Source organism: Bufo bufo, chromosome 3 (assembly GCF_905171765.1).
Source record: "Bufo bufo chromosome 3, aBufBuf1.1, whole genome shotgun sequence".
NCBI classification, from domain to species: Eukaryota; Metazoa; Chordata; class Amphibia; order Anura; family Bufonidae; genus Bufo; species Bufo bufo.
Window position 1 is genome coordinate 371,012,911 of NC_053391.1, and position 24,861 is coordinate 371,037,771.

At 43.9% G+C, this 24,861-nt stretch overlaps 1 protein-coding gene across 1 annotated transcript; it reads right to left on the minus strand.

Annotated features, from left to right (window-relative positions):
- Positions 1 to 1,158: 1,158 nt before the first annotated feature.
- LYPLA2 (lysophospholipase 2) lies at positions 1,159 to 24,811 on the minus strand. The gene is made up of 9 exons (XM_040424633.1): positions 24,617 to 24,811; positions 24,452 to 24,483; positions 22,231 to 22,296; positions 21,646 to 21,693; positions 21,490 to 21,560; positions 17,528 to 17,601; positions 14,238 to 14,339; positions 5,980 to 6,153; positions 1,159 to 1,806 (listed from the first exon to the last, which is right to left on the minus strand). Exons 1-9 carry the CDS (start codon positions 24,692 to 24,694, stop codon positions 1,756 to 1,758), a joined length of 696 nt encoding a protein of 231 aa, XP_040280567.1. The 5' UTR covers positions 24,695 to 24,811; the 3' UTR covers positions 1,159 to 1,755.
- Between the last annotated feature and the right edge of the window lie 50 nt (positions 24,812 to 24,861).

The following is a 24,861-nucleotide window of genomic DNA, read 5'->3' on the forward strand; positions in this document are numbered from 1 at the left end:
ATCCTCCTCTCTCCTCCCCGCGTAGCAGTACATGCGAGGAGATGTACGCATGCAGCGCCGGCAGGGAGGAGGCAGAACCTCCAGAGGAGAAGCGCCGAAGTGTAAGAGGAACTACTAGCACCAAGTGCCTCCTACATACACCCTCCAGGCTAAGCTCTGCAAATGTAGCTTCCCATGAATTTAACAACGGTCCACATTGTCCTAAGAAAACCCTGCCTAAGAGAAATGCTTAAGTGATTTTCAAACACACCAAATATAACTGATAGTACCACTGAATACAGCAGCCCTTCGTGTAACAGCTCAACACAGAAGCTGTGTTAATATAGCTGGAAAAAAAAAAATACAGACCTATGGGAGTTAATACAATATTATGAAGTTTTGTAAAGAAAAACACGTATACTTCCCAACATCTCCTCCTCCTTCATAGAAGGCCATCCAGGAAGGACAGAAAAAAAAAAAAAAAAAAAAAAAAAAAAAAAAACAGTAGGAGGTTGTAAGCTAGGGAGTAATAAAGGATGAGATTCATTGACATCTCCCTGTCCTATGTTTCAGGAGGATTAGAAATCCCCGTGGGTGCTGCTGCTGAAGGACGACAAGGAACTAGCGATTTGTAAGTTCAGCATTCGGGTTATCTAAGAATTCCGTAATAGATTGGGTTACCATGGACCATAACGGAATTCTATGATGGCATGCATCATGGAAGCCAGCATAGATCTCTATGATGACAGAATGCCTTAGAGGCTTCCGTGGTGCATGCAGTCATAGTCCGTGGTAACGCAAAGCGCAAGTTTGCTCCACACCACGCCTTCTCATTAACTGGCTCGATGTCAGCCCCTGTAAGGGGCCTTTTAGCTTGGGTTTCATTATAGTCCAAATGTATCTCCAATTAGCAGCATCAATGAAATGCACACTGTTACATATACTTCAGTGGTTGATGGTCAGTTATTAAAGTAAATGATGCCGATTTAACATTCATATCTGCACACTGTACTAGAAACTCCTTGTATGCACCCTTAGATCACCACAATGTTACTTTATGGTTTACATAAGCCACCACCTTGAGGAATCAACCTAGACCAAAGGATCAGAGCATAGTTAATATTTAGTTTAAAGGTTGTTAACACAGTTAAAGTGTAAAAAAAATGAAAAAGACTGAAAAAGGGTAGAAGGCTTTTTATTGTGAATAAAAAAAACAAAAATGACAGTAATGCTGCTTACGTAAGTACACTGCTCTTTTCCCAGTGCATGCTGAGCCTTACATGTACACAATCTGCTGAGCTCAGAGAACATGGATGCAAGGCCAGAAGCATAACATCTGTCTGGAGCTGGGACAGACTGAAAATACCTAGATAGGGGCACAGTACCAGCTGTAATGGGCCTGAGCTCTGCTCCTGAACGGACGGACTGTTTAAGGTACATTCACATCTCAATGCTCCTCTGAGGTATATGGTGGCTTCCTGCTGCGACCGCACAACAGTATGAAATGTAACACTACGAGGATTGGGAAAAGCAGCAGCAATGGACCTGCTTTTTCTTTTTTTTTTTGCAGGGATTATGGAATGGGTGTAGGAGCAGCAACCCCCACCCTGTACCTTAAACAGCTCCAATCACATCTGGCAGGACAGATAATACTTTTCTTTATTTTTATCATAAACCAGCACAGAGTGGGAGTGAGAGGGTAGGAGGACACGGGCTCAGGGAAGAAACACTGGAGGGGAGGCCGAGGCATTATCCTGCAGTGGAACCATCTGGGAGTTACACTCTTGGGATTACTTTCTCTAAGAAATCTTTCACTGACATCATTTCCTGCAACAAGAAAGAAAGTAACAATAAGAGATGTAGAGGAAAGGTTATGGGATGATCAACAGGATTAAACCCTACAGAAAATTAGTAATGGGGTAAAACAACATGATGCACATGGACTGGACGTGTGTATGAGGCATTGTCTGCAGCACAAACCCATACTGTACTCTTTGTGCGACTATATGCTTCTAGAGAGGAATACCTCTGTAAGGGGCTATTACACTGTCCGGGCATGGATGGGAACACATCTATCGGTGATCGTTTGCACAGGCCGATGCAAACACAATGCGGGATGAACGATCTGTTGCTCCCTCAATCTGTTCTATTGATCACTGGCAGCACATCCCCGATTACAAAGGGACGTGCTGCCGATAATCAGGCATTTTTCGTCCTGAGGAAAGATGCCCAGCAGCTGAAGAACATGCGTTTTCTCCTTCAGCGGCTGAATGACTGATCGATTATACCAACCAATTATCAGGAATGAGTGTTCCTATGAATGCTTGTCCCTGATAATTGGCCCGATTATCGTGCGGTCTAATAGGGGCTTAAAGGAGTCACTTCAGCAAATTGCTAACATGTAGACAAAGTTAGGCTACTTTCACACCTGTGTTCGGTGCGGATCCGTCTTGTATCTGCACAGAAGGATCCGCACCGATAATGCAAACGCTTGTATCCGTTCAGAACGGCTCCTTTTGCAGGATTCATTTTTTTTTTAAAAGTCTAATTCAAAACGGATCCGTCCTGACTTACATTGAAAGTCAATGGGGAACAGATCCCTTTTTTAAGTGCACCATATTGTGTTAGTGAAAACTGATCTGTCCCCATTGACTTACACTGTAAGTCAGGACGGATCCGTTTGGTTCCGCATCGTCAGGCGGACACCAAAACGCTGCAAACAGCGTTTTGGTGTCCACCTCAGAAGCGGAACAGAGACAAAACGCAGCCAAACTGATGCATTCTGAACGGATCCTTACTAGTGTATTCTTATTTTCCATATTGCTTCCTTTGCTGGATTGATTCATTTTTAAATCCGATTATACACTGCTCGTTTCCAGTGGTTTCAACTACCCTGCGATCCAGCATCGGTGGCCATGCTTGCACGCTATAGGAAAATGCTCCAGCCTCTCTGGTGGCTGGGACTGTCGGAGCGCACATAGGCCGGCGCTTTTTCCTATAGTGTGCAAGCGCGACCAACGATACTGGATTGTAGGGTGGTCGTAAGCATGGAAATAAGCATTGTATAATGTTATGGAAAAATGAGTCTAGCCAGCAAAGAAGGCACTATGGACAATCACAGCCATTTGCTGAAGTGAGACAAACCCTTTAAGGTGAAATTCAGTGGACCAGACCACAACTCCCCCCCCCCCCCCCCCCCCCCCCTTTTAAGATATCCATAAAAGAAAACCTTCATGAGTGTCTCGGTAAAATCAGTAGGTACAATATGGGGACTACATTGAATATCGATGTGATATGGATCCTGCTATACGCACAATGCAAAAGTGTTAGCATCTGTGCATCACCTGGACAACCTGAGAACGCTTCAGTTCCCCCCTACAGTGGTATACACTTGCTGCTTGGTTCCCACATTTATTACAGCTAATTTCTGGCACACCCCATGATCAGCGTATGGTTGGTGGACCTTTCTAACAAAATCGATTGTCCAGAGGATAACCCCTTAAAGTGAACCGATGCAATGAAAATGGCATCTGGTCAGGAGAATGAGCTCGGCAGATTGATATATAGTTTTGTGGGAAAGAATTCAGTACGACTTGTGTTTCATCTATTTACATTTCTGCTCATTCTGAGCATAGGAGTCCAGACGGTGGACCTATTTTGTGATAAAGTTATACCGAATCTTTTCCCACAAGACAATATATCAATCTGCTCAGCTCCTCCTGATCTACAGTCAGGTCCATAAATATTGGGACATCTACACAATTCTAACATTTTTGGCTCTATACACCACCACAATGGATTTGAAATGAAACAAACAAGATGTGCTTTAACTGCAGACTGTCAGCTTTAATTTGAGGGTATTTACATCCAAATCAGGTTAGGCTACTTTCACACCTGCGTTCGGGTGTCCGCTTGTGAGCTCTGTTTGAAGGGGCTCACAAGCGGCCCCGAACGCATCCGTACTGCCCTAATGCATTCTGAGTGGACGCGGATCCGCTCAGAATGCATCAATCTGGCAGCGTTCAGCCTCCGCTCCGCAAGCGGACACCTGAACGCTGCTTGCAGCGTTCGGGTGTCCGCCTGGCCGTGCGGAGGCAAGCGGATCCGTCCAGACTTACAATGTAAGTCAATGGGGACGGATCCGTTTGAAGATGACACCATATGGCTCAATCTTCAAACGGACCCGTCCCCCATTGACTTTCAATGTAAAGTCTGGATCCGTTCAGGCTACTTTCACACTTAGAATTTTTTTTTTAACTATAATGCAGACGGATCCGTTCTGAACGGATCCAAACGTCTGCATTATAGGAGCGGATCCGTCTGAGCAGACATCAGACGGACCCGCTCTGAACAGTAGTGTGAAAGTAGCCTTAACGGTGTAGGAATTACAACAGTTTGCATATGTGCCTCCCACTTGTTAAGGAACCAAAAGTAATGGGACAGAATAATAATCATAAATCAAACTTTCACTTTTTAATACTTGGTTGCAAATCCTTTGCAGTCAATTACAGCCTGAAGTCTGGAACACATAGACATCACCAGACGCTGGGTTTCATCCCTGGTGATGCTCTGCCAGGCCTCTACTGCAACTGTCTTCAGTTCCTGCTTGTTCTTGGGGCATTTTCCCTTCAGTTTTGTCTTCAGCAAGTGAAATGCATGCTCAATCGGATTCAGGTCAGGTGATTGACTTGGCCATTGCATAACATTTCACTTCTTTCCCTTAAATAACTCTTTGGTTGCTTTTGCAGTATGCTTTGGGTCATTGTCCATCTGTACTGTGAAGCGCCGTCCAATGAGTTCTGAAGCATTTGGCTGAATATGAGCAGATAATATTGCCTGAAACACTTCAGAATTCATCCTGCTGCTTTTGTCAGCAGTTACATCATCAATAAATACAAGAGAACCAGTTCCATTGGCAGCCATACATGCCCACGCCATGACACCACCACCACCATGCTTCACTGACGCCATGACACTACCACCACCATGCTTCACTGATGAGGTGGTATGCTTAGGATCATGAGCAATTCCTTTCCTTCTCCATACTCTTCTCTTACCATCACTCTGATACAAGTTGATCTTGGTCTCATCTGTCCATAGGATGTTGTTCCAGAACTGTGAAGGCTTTTTTAGATGTCGTTTGGCAAACTCTAATCTGGCCTTCCTGTTTTTGAGGCTCACCAATGGTTTACATCTTGTGGTGAACCCTCTGTATTCACTCTGGTGAAGTCTTCTCTTGATTGTTGACTTTGACACACATACACCTACCTCCTGGAGAGTGTTCTTGATCTGGCCAACTGTTGTGAAGGGTGTTTTCTTCACCAGGGAAAGAATTCTTCGGTCACCCACCACAGTTGTATCCCGAGGTCTTCCGGGTCTTTTGGTGTTGGAGCTCACCGGTGCGTTCCTTCTTTTTAAGAATGTTCCAAACAGTTGTTTTGGCCACGCCTAATGTTTTTGCTATCTCTCTGATGGGTTTGTTTTGTTTTTTCAGCCTAATGATGGCTTGCTTCACTGATAGTGACAGCTCTTTGGATCTCATCTTGAGAGTTAACAGCAACATATTCCAAATGCAAATAGCACACTTGAAATGAACTCTGGACCTTTTATCTGCTCATTGTAATTGGGATAATGAGGGAATAACACACACCTTGCCATGGAACAGCTGAGAAGCCAATTGTCCCATTACTTTTGGTCCCTTAACAAGTGGGAGGCACACATGCAAACTGTTGTAATTCCTACACCGTTCACCTGATTTGGATGTAAATACCCTCAAATTAAAGCTGACAGTCTGCAGTTAAAGCACATATTGTTCATTTCATTTCTAATCCACTGTGGTGGTGTATAGAGCCAAAAATGTTAGAATTGTGTTGATGTCCCAATATTTATGGACCTGACTGTATACCATACTGCCCAGCTAGGACTGCATGCACTATATTTCTGGTTCCTTTTATAAGCTAAAAAGCAGAATACACTGAAGACCAGCAATACCACCCTTACCTCTTGACTGGTGCTGTGCGTGACTCCAGGATATGTTTTAAACTGAACCTTTGATGGGGTCACCAGACATTTCAGCTTTTCTGAGGTGAGACTTCCAAAGCGAACAGGAATCATAGGATCTGCCTCCCCATGACACTGCAGGATAGAGATGTCCTTATTTACGCCGGATGCAGCCTGCCATAAAAAAAAAAATCCACATTATACAGAGGATAGGCAGATCGTCCCTTCTTTCATAAGAAGCTTTAGAAATGTGAGGTATACAATAGGTAAAACACTAAAAGAACTCAATAGTAGTGACATTGCAGTTGTTTTGACCAATTCTGCCCTAAAATATTTTAATATTGAGCTGTATTTTCCACATATAAAAGACAATGGAGGCTGGCGGCCTTATCCTTCACTGTCCACTGCACAGGTAATAAGTGTCTAATTTGCAGGGATCTGACCGCAGGTGCCCCAACAGATCGCAAGCACGGGTGCCCATATTCTCCTGTTTGACTAGAGCAACAGACATGCATGCATGACTACTGCTCCATTCACAATTCAAACAGGGAAACAAAGACCCCAGTTCTTATGATTGGCAGGGGCACAAGTGGCCATCCACACCGATTAGCCATTTAACCCCTATCCTGTTGAGATGAGACCACAAAGCTGAGAAATGCAGTATGCATTGTCACCTGTAAGATAACTGTAAAAGTTTAAAGACCCCCCAACCAGCAATTGGTGGCACCATTTGCCTCTCCCACAGTCCTTCTGAAGAGGATGTCAATTTAACCACTTCACATCTGGGCCATTTCCCCCTTCCTGTCAGAGCCATTTTTTGCAAATCTGACACATGTCACTTTATGTGGTAATAAATTTAAAACGCTTTTTTTACTTATCCAGGCCATTCTGAGATTATTTTCTCGTCACATATTGTACTTCATAACAGTGGTAAAATGGAGTCCAAAAATTTCCTTTTTAATTATAAAAAAATACCAAATTTACCAAAAATGTGAAAAAAAAATTTGCTATTTTCCAAATTTAATATTTTTATAATAGATAGTAATACCTCCAAAATTGTTATTACTTTACATTTCCCATATGTCTACTTCATGTTTGGATCATTTTGTGAATGTCAGTTTATTCTTTGGGGACATCAGAAGGCTTAGAAGCAAATCTTGAAATTTTTCAGAAAATCTCCAAAACCCACTTTTTAAGGACCAGTTCAGGTCTGAAGTCACTTTGTGGTGCTTACATAATATAAACCACCCAAAAATGACCCCATTTAGGTGTTTCACAAGAATTAATGGAAAATAGAGATGAGATTTAAGAATTTCACTTTTTTGGCAGATTTTCCATTTTAATCCATTTTTTTCCGCTAACAAAGCAAGCGTTAACAGCCAAACAAAACTCAATATTTATGGCCCCGATTCTGTAGTTTGCAGAAATACCCCATATGTGGTCGTAAACTGCTGTACAGGCACACAGCAGGAATGCCATACGGTTTTTGGAAGGCTGATTTTGCTGGACTGTTTTTTTGGCACCATGTCACATTTGAAGACCGCCTGATGAAACTCCAAAAAAGTGACCCCATTATGGAAACTACGGGATAAGGTGGCAGTTTTGTTGGTACTATTTTAGGGTATATATGATTTTTGGTTGCTCTATATTACACTTTTTGTGAGGCAAGGTAACAAAAAATAGCTGTTTGGGGAACCGTTTTTATTTTTTGTTATTTACAATGTTCATCTGACAGGTTAGATTACCTGATATTTTTATACAGCAGGTTCTTATGGACACGGCGATACCTAATATCTATACTTTTTTTATCGTTTTAACACAATATCATCATTTTTTAAACAAAAAATAAAAAAATATTTTATTTTCTGGGCGATTGTCTTAGGTAGGGTATCATTTTTGCGGGATGAGATGACAGTTTGATTGGAACTATTTTGGGGTCCATATGACTTTTTGATCGCTTGCTATTACACTTTTTGTGATGTAAGGTGACAAAAAAATTCTTTTTCGACACAGTTTTTATTTTTTTACGGCTTTCTCCTGAGAGGTTAGGTCATGTGATATTTTTATAGAGCAGGTTCTTACGGATGCGGCGATACCCAATATGTATACTTTTTTACTTACTTAAGTTTTACACTATAACAGCATTTTTGAAAACCAAAAAAAAAAATGATATTTTAGTGTCTCCATATCCTGAGAGTGTCTCCATATCCACCAATATTTTTTATTTTTTTTGGGCGATTGTCTTAGGTAGGATCTTATTTTTTAAACAATGAAAAATGAGGGGCACTCCAATTTGGGAATACAAAGCAGCAAGTACTCGTGGGTATGTCAATAATCACACATATTTAATATACAGAGCCAATACATAAAATAACATCCATAGAATGAAACAATGTATACAATAAATAAGGACCTCAAATAATCGCAGGGCAATCGCAAATGTTAATAAGATATGTTTTCCAACAATCGCCAAAAGTGTCCGTTAGGCGACTCCACTTATGTTCTAGGATTGCAAACATCTCCTGCGACTATTTATAAGTTCTTCTCTCCAACCTAATGTCCCAACAGAACCAGACGCGTTTCAATACACCCCCTTCTCAGGCTTGGCAGTTGAATAGTACAGGAATGGGTGTATACCCTGAAACGCGTCTGGATCTGTTGGGACAGTGAGCCGTTCCCCCGTTAAACTAGGATCTGAGGAAGGATACAGTCGCGAGGATTCTCTTATATGAACTATTGATATTGTCTCGAATAAGAGGCAGGATTGTAAGGAGTATCCGATACTATACAACTGCCAAGCCGAGGAGTCACGTGAGATGTCACGTTCAAGACTCCATACCACGTGGGCCGCCGCGTAGGGTAAGATCGGCAGAAAGTTTCGAGTGAAAGATCGAGCTGTTAATGATATATGGTAAGAGATATCCTTCACGATTATTATATCTGACGATCCGATTAAGCTAGCGGGACAGTATCTGGACAGTGCGTGGTTTTTTCTGCTTTGATATTTAAAGCTCCCTATGCGAGTCAGTTGGAGCCTCCATTAGGTTGGAGAGAAGAACTTATGCTCTAGGATTGCAAACATCTCCTGCGACTATTTATAAGTGGAGTCGCCTAACGGACACTTTTGGCGATTGTTGGAAAGCATATCTTATGAACATTTGCGATTGCCCTGCGATTATTTGAGGTCCTTATTTATTGTATACCTTGTTTTATTCTATGGATGTTATTTTATGTATTGGCTCTGTATATTAAATATGTGTGATTATTGACATACCCACGAGTACTTGCTGCTTTGTATTCCCAAATTGGAGTGCCCCTCATTTTTCATTGTTTAATTATTTTGTCCAGACGGTTTGGGTGGACCGAGAGGTGTGCACCCTGATTCATTCGGTTGAGAGGTAGAGCCGCTGTGTTCCATTTTTTGCTAGGATCTCATTTTTTGCAGGATGAGGCGACTGTTATATTGGTACTATTTTGGGGGGCATACGCCTTTTTAATTGCTTGGTGTTGCACTTTTAGTGATGTAAGGCTGGGTTCACACGGGCGTCACATTTTGGCTCAGGATGAGTCCCGGGTGCATTGCGGCAAACCCGCGCGAGTAGGTACCCAATTGCAGTCAGTTTTGACTGCGATTGCGTTCAGTTGTTGTTTTTATCGCGCGAGTGCAATGCGTTTTGCACGCGCGTGATAAAAAACTGAATGTGGTACCCAGACCCGAACTTCTTCACTGAAGTTCAGGTTTGGGTTCAAGGTTGTGTAGATGTAATTATTTTCCCTTATAACATAGTTATAAGGGAAAATAATAGCATTCTTTAATACAGAATGCTTAGTACAAGGTGAATTGAGGGTTAAAAAAAGAAATAAATAAAAATTAACTCACCTCCTCCAATTGATCGCGTAGCTGCCGGTCTCCTGTTCTTTCTTCAGGACCTGTGGTGACGTCACTGAGCTCATCACATGGTCCATCACGCGGTGATGGACCATGTGATGTCACGTCACCACAGGTCCTTTAGCCGGCAGCTCATGATTAAAGAAGTAAGAGATCGGCAACTATGCGATCAAGAGGAGGAGGTGAGTTATTTTTTTAACCCTCAATTGACCTTCTACTAAGCATTCTGTAAAGAATGCTATTATTTTCCCTTATAACCATGTTATAAGGGAAAATAATCCAGTGAATAGACTTTCATCTTAGCAAACATGCGTGAAAATCGCACCGCATCCGCACTTGCTTGCGGATGCTTGCGATTTTCACACAGCCTAATTCACTTCTATGGGGCCTGCGTTGCATGATAAACGCACAATATAGAGCATGCTGCGATTTTCACGCAAAGCATAAGTGATGCGTGAAAATCACTGCTTATGCGTTCACCTCACGCATTGCACCCGCGCGGAAATCTCGCCCGTGTGAACCCAGCCTAAGGTGACAAAAAAAAAAAGTTTTTTTTTTTTTTAGCACAGTTATTTTATTTCATTTTTTTGACAATGTTCCCCTGAGGGGTCATGTAATATTTTTATAGAGCCGGTCGTAACGGACGTGGAAATACCTAATATGTATACTTTCTTTTATTTATTTAAGTTTTACATAATAATATAATTTTAAAAAATAAATTAAAAAAATCATGTTTTAGTGTCTCCATAGTCAGAGACTTTTTTTTTTTTTTGTTGGGCGATTGTCTTAGGTAGGGTATCATTTTTTACTGGATGAGAGGACGGTTTATTGGCACTGTTTTGGGTGCATGTGACTTTTTGATCGCTTGCTATTACACTTTTTGTGATGTAAGGTGACAGAAAATGGCTTTTTTGTGGCACTGTTACTATTTTTTTACAGCATTTACCTGAGGTGTTGGGTAATGTGATATTTTTATAGAGATGGTTGTTACGGACACGGCGATACCTAATAGGTCTACTTTTTTTTTGTTATATATCACTTTCACACAATAATAGCATTTTTGAAACAAAAAATTATGCTTTTAATGTCTCCATGTTCTGAGAGCTATAGTTTTTTCCTTTTATTTTTTGCGGAATGAGGTTTTATTGGTACCATTTTGTGGGACATACGCCTTTTTTGATCACTTGGTGTTGCACTTTTTGGGATGTAAGGTGACAAAAATGTTTTTTATTTTTATTTTACACAGTTTTTATTTTTTATGGTGTTTATCGGACGGGGTGGGTCGTGTGATATATTTATAGAGCCGGACGTCACGTACGCAGCAATACCAAATATGTCTATTTTATTTATTTTTTCCTATTTAAAAAAAATATAAAAAATTTTTTTTATTTCTTTTATTTTACACTTTGTGTCCCCCATAAGGTCATACAAGACCTCTGGGGGATATTTGACTTCATTATTTATTTATTTTTTCCACTATTGATTTCTCCTGTAACTGGGGCTGACATAGTAGCCCCAGTTACAGGGGAAATATACCCCCAGAGAGGCTGTACAGCGCAATGATCTTGTAGAAGGCTTGCACAGTAAAATATACATTTTTGCAGATGACACTAAACTGTGTAAAGTAATTAACACTGAAGAGGACAGTATACTACTACAGAGGGATCTGGATAGATTAGAGGCTTGGGCAGAGAAGTGGCAGATGAGGTTTAACACTGACAAATGTAAAGTTATGCACATGGGAAGGAATAATGCAAGTCACCCGTACATACTAAATGGTAAAACACTCTGTAACACTGACATGGAAAAGGATCTAGGAATTTTAATAAACAGCAAACTAAGCTGTAGAAACCACAGTCAGGCAGCTGCTGCCAAGGCCAACAAGATAATGGGTTGCACCAAAAGGGGCATAGATGCCCGTAATAACATAGTCCTACCCCTTTACAAATCACTAGTCAGACCACACATGGAGTACTGTGTACAGTTCTGGGCTCCTGTAAACAAGGCAGACATAGCAGAGCTGGAGAAGGTTCAGAGGAGGGCAACTAAAGTAATAACTGGAATGGGGCAACTACAGTACCCTGAAAGATTATCAAAATTAGGATTATTGACTTTAGAAAAAAGACGACTGAGGGGAGATCTAATTACTATATATAAATATATCAGGGGTCAGTACAGAGATCTCTCCCATTATCTAATTATCCCCAGGACTGTGACGAGGGGACATCCTCTGCGTCTGGAGGAAAGAAGGTTTGTACACAAACATAGAAGAGGATTCTTTACGGTAAGAGCAGTGAGACTATGGAACTCTCTGCCTGAGGAGGTGGTGATGGTGAGTACAATAAAGGAATTCAAGAGGGGCCTGGATGTATTTCTGGAGTGTAATAATATTACAGGCTATAGCTACTAGAGAGGGGTCGTTGATACAGGGAGATATTCTGATTGCCTGATTGGAGTCGGGAAGGAATTTTTTATTCCCCTAAAGTGGGGAAAATTGGCTTCTACCTCACTGTTTGTTTTTTTTGCCTTCCTCTGGATCAACTTGCAGGATAACAGGCCGAACTGGATGGACAAATGTCTTTTTTTGGCCTTATGTACTATGTTACTATAGGGCTGTACAGACTCAGTGCAGGGCTTATCGAGGTCTGTTGAAGACCTGACAGCTCCTGCACTCTGCTGGCCCCGGCGGTCACATGACCACCGGGCCGGGACAGGAAACGCATTGCGCTTCCTGCTCTGTATACACAGGGCTCGGCGAGCAATGTGTATACAGTGATCTAGAAGGCAGGGACACTTGGGAACTGTCCCGGCCTCTCTGGGTTGCCCCGCTGTCACTGAAAGTGGGCAACCTGCTTGGCAGCTGCACGATTAGCGTGCAACTGCGATCTCTGAATGGACGTTCCACAACGTCAATTCAGAGTTAAACATCCACCCATAGGATGTTTATATCCTATGGGCGGATGTGAGGTGGTTAAGAAGAGACGCCTGTCAACCAGCGGCTCCAAAGAGTAGTAACAGGGGGCTCTCCTCCTGAAATGAAACCACCACCCGCAGTTATGAAGATCTGTCCTGAAAATACAAACTCAACCAATTTATAGTAGTTACCTGTTTAAAGTGAATGAATAAAATATTGTTAATTGAATAATTTACAGGTTTAGCGCTCTAGCCATCCAATTTACTCTCCAGCAGGGATAGGCAGAGTACTGTGGACTTTAAAACTAGTCAAATTACTCGAGCAGTCAATCCATTTCTACATTTTTTATTGGTTTAGGAAACAAGAGCTCAACAGGCACCGGCCGAAAACACCTCAAACATCTCCATGTGGTAGGAAATTGCACAGCACACAACAGATCACAACTTTGCTTGCAATGCACAAACTTGTATTTTGTCCTTAAAGGGGTTATCCTGGAAAAGATAATGATGACCTATTCTCAGAAGAAGTCATCAACATCACATTGGCAGGGGTCTGAGTCCTGGCACCTCGCCAATGAGCTGTGTCGGGGAGCTGCTATGCTCATCTGAGCTCTGGTGAGAGAAGCAGGCTCCCGGCAGCTTGCTATTCTAGCTCAGCCCCATTGACTTGAATGGGGCTGAGCTGCAACTAAACCATGTGACCGATGTAGGGTGACGTCACTGGACTACGAAGAGGCTGCAGCGCTCACGGAGCACCAGCGGTCCCAGGTGTGGGACCCCTACCGAACTTATATTGATGGCTTTTCCTGAGGATAGGTCATCAATATAGTTTCAGGGATAACCCCTGTAAAGAACATGAAAGAGTAAACCTATACTTGTTTCTGCTTGTGTAAATGATGTCAGCTCTGCAACCTCCTTAAGAACTTGCGTGTCAGGGGCTGCACGGTGTCAGATGTGTGCATCTATATACACATGGAAGTAAACATCCAATATGGAGCAATCCATGAGCCTACTGGGTTTTATTTTATGTCAAATAGACAAACACTACCATATACCAGCTTTTTACATTTAGACCATTTTGAGAGACTGTACAATGCACTTAAAAGAGTATTCCAACTCTAGATGTTTACGGCATAAATGCAGAAATATCACTGGTCTCCCACAGCATGACAATTGCTAGCCACTACTCTGACTGCAACAGCTGCCCTGGAAGATCTCCCTGGATCCTACAATCATCAAGATCTGTTGTTTTTATCTGACAGGTACTCCGGTGTCCTCCCACACTCCAGACATACTGATAGGGACCATAGATTGTGAGCCCCATTGGGGACAGCGTCATGCTAATGTCTGTAAAGAGCTGCGGAATATAGTAGTGCTATATAAATGAGAATAATAATAATAATAATAATAAATGTAGTCTATGCAACATTTTCCTTTAAGTTTCTTTTAATATTACCTGAGGGAATGTCTTGTGCAGCGGCAGCCAACAGCTAAGTCCCACAATTCCTGCAAGTTTCTGTTGACAGGTCAGAGCAGTATACAAAGACAGGGCCCCTCCCTTAAAAAAGAAATGAAAAAGAGCACAGAAACGTTAAAACCTGTTATTACATGTACCAGGGAGAAATATAAGGCCTCTTCCACTTGCTGGAATCATGCTCTGTGTGAGAGAGGGATCGTGCAGTCTTGGGTACAGAAAGGTACGGCATTATCATGATTGATAATACTGTGTGCCTCTGCCTGACCTTTCTGTTACAGAATCATAGTGATATAAAGCTGGCAGTATGATTCCAGTACAGAAATGTCACACAGAGGCACACAGTATTATCAATCATGATAATGCCATGTGCTTCTGTAGTCCAGAACGCACGATCCCTCTCTCACACAGAGTGCGATTCCTACAAGGGACAAGCTCATGTGAAAGAGCCCTAAAAGTAGGGCAACAGAAGAAAGTAAAAAGATTACAAAAAAGGTGTTAAAAGCAAAGTATCAACTTTTAAAGACCACCCAAGCATACTTACATTCTCACCACGGAGTCCAGCGCTGCCTTCTCCAGACTGCCAACATCAGGTACAGATGGGGGCTGCTGTAGCCAATGACTGGGTGCAGCGATGACATGTGCCCCCAAGCCATATGTGAGCGATGATGTGCCATTTAGGGGGAAGGATATGTCACCACTGCAACCAGTTATTAGCTGAAGCAGCTTATATGACCCCCCTCCCTAATTCATACCAGATGTTGACATAAGGCACTGGTAGTCTGGAAAAGACAGTGCAAGACCCTAGGAGCCAGAACCAAGTGTCAAGGAGCAGGTAAGTATGCCTCACTAAACAAGGACTAAAAGTTGGATCAAATATACCACATATATACTACATAAACAACATCAGTATCCCAAAAACGTTGAAACAGAGGCTGTGCAACATTGGCCTCCATCCATAGACGTGATAAAAATACATAGTAAACAACCCAAAGGCTGCTATGCTACCAAAACCTACATACAACTTAAAAGTTATACATACCACCTTACACACAGAAAATATAAGAATTGAAAGAAAATTCCAGTAGAACACTTACTGAAGCAGATGCCCTATGCAAGCATAATGTACTCTCGTGAGTATACACCAGGCATGGCCAACCTGCAGCTCTCCAGCTGTTGTAAAACTAAAACTCCCACCATGCCCTGCTGTAGGCTGATAGCTGAAGTCAGTCTGGGCATGCTGGGAGTTGTAGTTTTGCAACAGCTGGAGAGCCTCAAGTTGGCCATCCCTGGTATACATTTACTACATATCTTGTGTGCGTTAAAGAAACACCTAAACCGCAGGAACGCATCCATCTTTGATTACATATAAATATTTCCATCCTGCTATAAAAACTCAAACCCCAATCATAAACTCTCATCTAACCAATATCAATTGTTTTGTGGAACTAGTTTAAAAAAAAATATATATATGTTATATGGCAAGAGGTCAGTGGGTGAAAATGTCATTTCTCAGTGACTTGTGCTCTTCAGAAACAGACAAATATTATCTAGTAATAATCATTATCGCTATGTCTGTATCTTGTAATGGTTATTGGAAGAGAAGCAGTTAGGAGATTTTACATTAGAGATTGGATAAAGAAAAACGGATTTCCAGACATGTGAAACTGGGCTAAATTGTATAAACGTAATCGCATGTTGGGGAATGTCGTGCAAACACTCATCAAGACATTGGCAAAGGTCTGGGTCATTGAACCAATAAATAGCCTAATTAGAAGTAAAGAGATATTTAGATTATCAAGGCATCATCTTTTTACTCCTTTACTGCAAAAAGAACTCCCCTCCCCCCTATGTGAGAGGGTAAGCATGTTATCTGATTGATGAAGGGGTGATAACAAGCACAAAAGTTCATGTTATCCCTCCCCTCTCCAAGGTAATCTATAGCCAGACAAGGAGAGGAGGAGACAGCACATCCCTCATTGGCATCCTTTCTGATCTTTCACACAGGTAAAAGTCAGAGCTGCATGAATTATGGTTAATTGGTAGCATTAGGTCTCATGCATGCGACCGTAGTTTCTGTGCGGATCGCATACAGACTCATTCATTTCAACGTGGCCGGGAAAAGATGCAGACAGTGTGATGTCCGCATCCGTATGTCCATTCCACGGCCCTGCAAAAAAAAATAAAAAATTGAACGTCCTATTCTTGTCTGTTTTGAGGACAAGAGCAGGCAATTCTAACAGAGGGCGGGATGTGCTGATCTGCAAAATGTGGAAGCCACATGGCCGGTATCCATGTTTTGCAGATCCGCAAAAACGGCTACAGCCATGTGCATAAACCCTTAAAGGGTTTCTGTCACTAGAATTAACCCTATTAAACTGGCTGACATTAGCGATGTGCTAACTCTACTATTCTTATGCTTATTGATGGCCCTCTTACTGCCCAATTTTAACTTTTATGATATGCAAATTAGCCTCTAGGAGCGGGGGGGGCGTTGCTCCTGCTCCTAGAGGCTTCGTTCTCCCAGCTCATGTCACGCCCTGCCGTCCTTGATTGACAGGGCCAGCGTTCCTCTTCTCCTGCCGGCCCTGTGTGCTGGATAAATCTCGCGCCTTCGCAGTGCAGTTTACCTAGCACACAGGGCCGGCAGGGGGAGACGAACGCTGCCTGGCCCTGTCAATCAAGGGCGGCAGGGCGTGACATGAGGTGGGAGAACCTTAGCCTCTAAGAGCAGGAACAACTCCCCCCCCCGGTCCTAGAGGCTAATTTGCATATCATAAAAGTTCAAACTGAACACTAATGGTCGCATCCATAAGTATAAGAATAGAAGAGTTGGGGTCTGCTGACATTAGCACATCGCTAATAGGGTTAATTCTGGCGACAGAAACCCTTTAAACAATGGTATGCACGTTGCACTCAGAGATTTATCTCAACTGAATTAAATGGAAAAACCGCTTGTGAATTCATATGGCGCCCTTTTTTCCCGCTTGCAGAAAAAAGATGCGACCATCCTTGTGGCGGAATCCACATGCATGACTTCCCACTGAAATGGGAAGAATAAAAAAACACTTCTAAAAAATGAAGTGGAATAAAAACTGCATCCTTAAAAAACCCCACAAGGAATCCTAAAGTGGATTCTGCATCAGGTATTTTTCGGCACTATTATTTTAGCCACATGCTGTTAAACCTCCAGGACACATAAAGCTGTTAGAAAGCAGCAGACATAAGGAAAGCTAAACACTTCTATGAGTCAGCATCAGTACACCAGGTACCTGGGAAAATCCTCCTAGGACAATCCTATTGGCTGGAATTCCATTCTTTACTTCATGTTCAATGATACTTTTAACTGAAAAAGAAATAAAAATTAAAACAGAAAACCAAGAAATTGCCTTTACAACTTCTGACCTTAAAGGGGTTTTACAGGAGTAATTGTCCATGAGGTAAAGGCCCCTAGCCTGCATCACCTACTGTACGATTCATACTTACCTTTACCCCAGGCTGTTCACATAGCCATATGAGGGCTTGATTCTGATGGCTCCTGAGTGGGCGCCATCTTTAAAGACCAGACATACGCAGTACATGTATGACAGATGTCGCAGAAGGATTAAAGGGGCTTTCTGTGGACCCTAGCCTGCATCACCCAAGATTCATATTTACCTGCTCCCCACCGCTCTGGTCCTGTGCGGTGGCTTCCGTTCCTCCATCTTCTGGTTCCTGACTTCATTTCTTCTGGACAGATACAGACATAGTCTTGTGTGCTGCTGCAGCTAATGACTGGTTTCAATGGTGGCTTGTCCCCAAGTGACACGTCACCGCTGAATCCAGTCATTGGCTGCAGCAGTGCAGGTGACCATGTCCATACCTGCCCGGAAAAAAACAAGCCAGGGACAGGAAGCCACTGCACAGGACTAGAGCAGCAGGTAAATATGAATCTTTCAGTAGGTGATGCTGGATCGGGGCTATCAGATAATTTTTTTTTTTTTTTTTTTTTTTATCAAATCATTTTTATTGATCACTTAAAGGCACAAAACATTTTGAAACATAAGCCTAGTTCCCCCCCCCCCCCATGGATAGGAGCAAGAAAATCTCTATCGTATTTTATAACACAATATGGGTATGAGACAACCACTTATTCCACAATCTCTCAAACTTCTGAGGACAGTCTCTCTTAACAAACACACTTTTTTCCATAATCAACATGTCGTTCACCCTCCGCACGAACTCATCCATCGTTGGCGGACTCCCCTGGATCCACCTCTGCGCCACCAGTTTCCTGGCCACATATAACAGCCTTCCCACCGCCACCTTGACCAATTCACTTCCTCCAATCTCCAACATATATCCCAACACACAAACCTTAGGATCCTTTTGCAATCTCAGCGCCAGTTTATGATTAATCATGGTCAGCACCTCATCCCAATATCGACCTATCACTGGACACAACCAGAGCATATGCACCAGGTCCGCTCCCTCCTCCATGCACTTCGGACACTTATCATCATTCCTGACCCCAATTTTTTGTAAAAATACTGGCGTTTTATATACTCTGTGAATGATGAAAAGCTGTGACAATTTAGCCTGCTCGCTTAAGGACACTCTGGGAACTGCCTCCAATATATCTTCCCACTGATCTTTAGACACGGCCCCCAAATCTCCCTCCCATTTCATTATCCGCGTCAGAGGGAACCCATCCAGAAACTTGGCTAGCAATAGAGTATATACCTGCGATATCAATCCTCTCTTCCCCCCTTTCGGGAGAATAAGTTACTGTACCACATCCATTTTTAGCTATAATACACCCTTTCCTCACCGTGACATCATAGGCGTGTCTCAGTTGCAGATACTGATAAAACCAAACCTTGGGGACGCTAAATTCTTGCTGTATATCCTGAAAAGATTTGAACACATTGCCCTCCATCAGTTGACCTATCCTCAGTACCTCATGGGATTCCCAATTCCTAAGTCCTGACAGACGTGAATTCTGGCAATAAATTATTGTTCCATATTGGGGAAAGCTCTCCAAATCCACCCACACCTCTAAGCTGCTTCACCTTCACCCATACCTTCTTCATAAGTTCAATAAGCAGGACCTTCTCTCTCCCCACATGCATTCCCGCCCCCTCCAGTATACACATAAGGTCTCGACTGCCCAACCAGTGCTGCAGTATCTTGCCTGTCACATCCGGTGACTGAAAATCAATCCAGCCCTTAAAGTGCTGACACGGAGAGGCCAAGAAATAAATCCAGGCATTCGGGACTGCCAAACCACCTTCTGTCTTAGGGTACTGCAACGTCTCTAGTTTGATCCTTGCTTGGCCACACTTCCAAATAAGGTCCCTGAACATAGAATGTATCTTCCTGAACATAGAATGTATCTTCCTGAACCTATCTAAAGGGATCCACACGGGGGCATTATTGAGTACATAAAGCAGCTGAGGCATCATTACCATTTTTAAAAGGTTCACTCTACCCACTACAGATAGAAAGAGCCTACACCAAGTCCTTACCTTAAGGGTCCATTCACACGTCCGTTTTTTCTTTCCTGATCTGTTCCGTTTTTTGCTGAACAGATCTGGACCCATTCATTTTCAATGGGTCCTGGAAAAAAACGGACAGCTCAATGTCTGATTTTTTTTCAGGACCCATTGAAAATGAATGGGTCCAGATCTGGTTCAGCAAAAAACGGAACAGATCAGGAAAGAAACAACGGACGTGTGAATGGACCCTAAGTCTGAAAGTAACAAGCAAGGGGGTCAGATTTAGTTCTTCAAAATCCAACAATCTAGGCGTTATGTACAACCCTAAATATTTGAACTTGTCCACCCAGGGAATCCTACTATTAACTCGCTCAGCTGACAGGACCTGCCCATCTACAGGCATCAAAGCAGACTTTTGCCAATTAATCTTAAGTCCAGAGAAGTTCCCGAATCTATCTATCAATGACATGGCCGCATCCAGAGACGTCCCAGTATCATCCAAGAAAAGCAAGGTATCATCAGCGTACATAGCCACCTTGTTCTGTACCACTCCCTACCTGAACCCCACAATATGAGGTGACAGGCGTATTAGAGCCGCTAGTGGCTCGATGGCCAGAGCAAATAACAAAGGCGACAGTGGGCATCCCTGCCTGGTGCCCCAAGCCAAAGTAAAGTTATCTGACAGCCCCCCATTGGCTCTAATGCGGGCCCTAGGACTCGAGTACAACACCCGTACCCACTGTATAAACCGAGCGCCAAAACCCATAACTCTTAAGATTCCCCACAGATAATTCCACTCTACACTATCAAATGCCTTAGCGGCATCAAGAGTAAGTAAGGCCCTGTCTCCACTATTATCTGCCGGGATACTCAAACTAGCATATAGCCTACGGATGTTTATAGCAGTCGACTTCCCAGGCATGAAGCCTGTCTGATCAGAGTGTACAATAGTCAGAATCACCCTGGACAACCTGATCAGATAATTATTATGTACCATTATGAAGCAGCCTCACACCATCCACAGTGGGCAACAGCTAGGATGGCCAGGATCAGAGATACACACCATGAAAATCTAACAAGACAGATCAACCTTTTGTCACTTGTCTGCCATCAATCAGCATGTCGTAAGAGATGCCAGTGGTTGGCAGAAAACTGTGTAAACTGGCCTTTCCATCTGTCCCAAATCTCTAGTGTATGGCTGGAATTATTATATTAAAGGGGACATCCAATTTCAAGAAACCCCCCACCACCACATGTGCCGGGCCCGTCACCAGTAATATACTTACCCTGCTCCCGGCGCCGTTCCTGGTTCCCGCCGTTAGGGGTAAAACATCCGGTGTTAGGGGGGAGCAGCCAATGGCAGGCAAAGACGAGCCTCCCTAGCGTCACCCATGATGCTAGAGAGGCTCATTCCCGCCTGCCATTGGCTGCTCCTCCCCCGACACTGGATGTTTTTATCCGTGTGCAGGGAGAAGCAGCAGCGGCGATGCGGGGACCAGGAGCGGCGCAAGTATATTACCAGTGAGGGGCCCGTCACATGTGGGGGGGTTTCTTGAAATTGGATAACCCCCTTAATATTGATGACCTATCCCCATTTTTGACCAGTCTGCCATCTCCACTGTCACTATGACAGCTTGCTGATGTCTTCTCAGGAATCGACAAGACTGCCAGCAACATCACAGCACACTGGCTGGTGAGCCAAGCTGGTGACTACATGTTGGTTGACAACTAAATAACGTGATTAAAGGCATTCTTACTGCTATCTGCAGCCTTCTTGATGCCTGCCTCATCTTCAGGAGCATCTGGGCTCAGGCCCATTAAGTCAAACCTACAAGGAAAAGAAAAGAAGTGCTTTGTAATAAACCCCAGGGATCGGGCAACTGGAAAGCCACCCTGGACGGCCTCAGACTTACCATGCTGGCATCACCATCTTCATGTTCAGCGTTACAGGAATGCGGGGCCTGTGGGCGGTAAAGGTTGTTTTATCACACTTGCCCGTCAGCATTAAAAGGGGTTGTCTCACTTCAGTAAGTGGCACTTATCATGAAGAGAAAGTTAATACAAGCCACTTACTAATGTATTGTGATTGTCCGTATTGCCACCTTTGCTGGCTGGATTCATTTTTCCATCACATTATACACTGCTCGTTTCCATGGTTACGACCACCTTGTAATCCAGCAGCGGTGGTCGTGCTTGCACACTATAGGAAAAAGCACCAGCCTATGTGCGCTCCCATGGTCCTGGCCACCAGAGAGACCGATGGTTTTTCCTATAGTGTGCAAGCACGACCACCACTGATGGATTGAAGGGCGGTCGTAACTATGGAAACGGGCAGTGTATAATGTGATGGAAAAATTAATCCAGCCAGCAAAGGAGGCAACGTGGATAATAACAAAACATTAGTAACTGCCCTGTATTAACTTTCTCTACATAATAAATGCTACTTACTGAAGTGAGACACACCTTCAACAACAACCAAGACACCAACAGATACTTACGCATGTGGACATATGTATTTGACATGAGGCAGTTTAATCGCAGATAGTGACTCCGCCCAGCCATGTCTAGAACGAGAGAGAGTGATTACATGTACATGACAACAAATACGTGGCCTTGCATAGAAGTGAATGGAGACAACCACCTCTCCATGGGGGAGATTTATCAAACTGGTGTAAATAAAAACTGGCTTAGTTGCCCATAACAACCAATCAGATTCTACCTTTCATTTTTCACAGCTCCTTTGGAAAATGAAAGGAGGAATCTGATTGGTTGCTATGGGCAACTAAGATAGTTCTACTTTACACCAGTTTGATAAATCTCCCCACGTCTCTCTAAGTGGGACTGGGGTTGGGGACCCCCGATTCTGGAGATAGGACCGTACCCTGGGGTGGGAGCTGCAGAAATGTATCATATATTCTTTGGATAGGTTATAAATATAAGGGTATGTTCTAGGGTTGGGCGATATACCGGTATCACGATATCCCGCGGTATTAAAAAAACAGCGATATTGCTGTTTCCTAATTATCGCTGTATTTTCTGACGTCATCAAAGCGGTCATGTGCGGTGACCGCTTCTAAATCTGCGTCCGCCCGCCCCTGCACCTTGCATAGCGCTGAGTACAGTGTAACGTCTCCTTGTGGCAGCCCCCATACAGCATAACGTCTCCTTGTGGCAGCCCCCATACAGCATAACGTCTCCTTGTGGCAGCCCCCATACAGCATAACGTCTCCTTGTGGCAGCCCCCATACAGCATAACGTCTCCTTGTGGCAGCCCCCATACAGCATAACGTCTCCTTGTGGCAGCCCCCATACAGCATAACGTCTCCTTGTGGCTGCCCCCATACAGTATAACGTCTCCTTGTGGCAGCCCCCATACAGTATAATGTCTCCTTGTGGCAACCCCCATACAGCATAACGTCTCCTTGTGGCAGCCCCCATACAGCATAACGTCTCCTTGTGGCAGCCCCCATACAGCATAACGTCTCCTTGTGGCAACCCCCATACAGCATAACGTCTCCTTGTGGCAACCCCCATACAGCATAACGTCTCCTTGTGGCAGCCCCCATACAGCATAACGTCTCCTTGTGGCAGCCCCCATACAGCATAACGTCTCCTTGTGGCAGCCCCCATACAGTGTAACGTCTCCTTGTGGCTGCCCCCATACAGTATAACGTCTCCTTGTGGCTGCCCCCCATACAGTATAACGTCTCCTTGTGGCTGCCCCCATACAGCATAACGTCTCCTTGTGGCTGCCCCCATACAGTGTAACGTCTCCTTGTAGCTGCCCCCATACAGTATAACGTCTCCTTGTGGCTGCCCCCATACAGTATAACGTCTCCTTGTGGCTGCCCCCATACAGTATAACGTCTCCTTGTGGCTGCCCCCATACAGTATAACGTCTCCTTGTGGCTGCCCCCATACAGTATAACGTCTCCTTGTGGCTGCCCCCATACAGTATAACGTCTCCTTGTGGCTGCCCCCATACAGTATAACGTCTCCTTGTGGCTGCCCCCATACAGTGTAATGTCTCCTTGTGGCTGCCCTCATACAGTGTAACGTCTCCTTGTGGCTGCCCCCATACAGTGTAATGTCTCCTTGTGGCTGCCCCCATACAGTATAACGTCTCCTTGTGGCTGCCCCATACAGTATAACGTCTCCTTGTGGCTGCCCCCATACAGTGTAACGTCTCCTTGTGGCTGCCCCCATACAGTGTAATGTCTCCTTGCGGCTGCCCCCATACAGTATAACGTCTCCTTGTGGCTGCCCCCATACAGTATAGCGTCTCCTTGTGTTTTTACTTTTAAACGGGTATTTATCGCGATATATATTGTTATCGCGATAAAAAAAATTATATCGTTATCGTCTGAATATTTTTGATATCGTCCAACCCTATGTTCAAACAATAGGTTTCCATGCTGCTTTGAGCACATTTTTCGGACTGAATGGGAACACAAAAATGAATGAAGCACTGGTCAAGGGCAATGGAACAAGACATTCTCCCAATTGTGTATCTGCACCCTACCCTAGCAGCATGTTCACACACGGCAGAATTGAGACGTTTATGACCCTATTCAGATATCAGCCAATCAATCAGATTTCTGCAACAAATCCGCCCCATGTGAATGTGCCCTACCCAAAACACCCAGAGAGAAATGTTATATGAAGAATAAAGCGATCACTGCCAGGTTCTCCATAGACGGAGCTCAGCACATAACTTACCCGGTGTCCCCGAGGCCATGCAAAAAGATTACCTATGAAGAGCAGAGACACACAGATCAGACGGTGGGACCACACAGAGCCCCCGCCCTGTAGCCCAGTCTAGGGGACATCACATGGCACACAGCAGTTATCTGAGGCAACATCCCCCAGTAGTAATGTGCTCACCGCCGCGGTCTCGCGATCCCCTCCGGGTACGGTCACAGCGTCGGTAAGTAGCGGCACAGACATGTTGTTTCCGCACATGCACCGGAGTGATGTCACACACCGCCCCGGTGACCTCTGACCTCCCGAGAAGAAACAATAAGCCGCAGCCGCTAAGCGGATCTAACCCCAGCGCATGTCACGTGATCGCGCCGCTCCCCGGACGTCACGGCTTCACGATCTGGTGCCATTAGGCGGCCATCTTACTT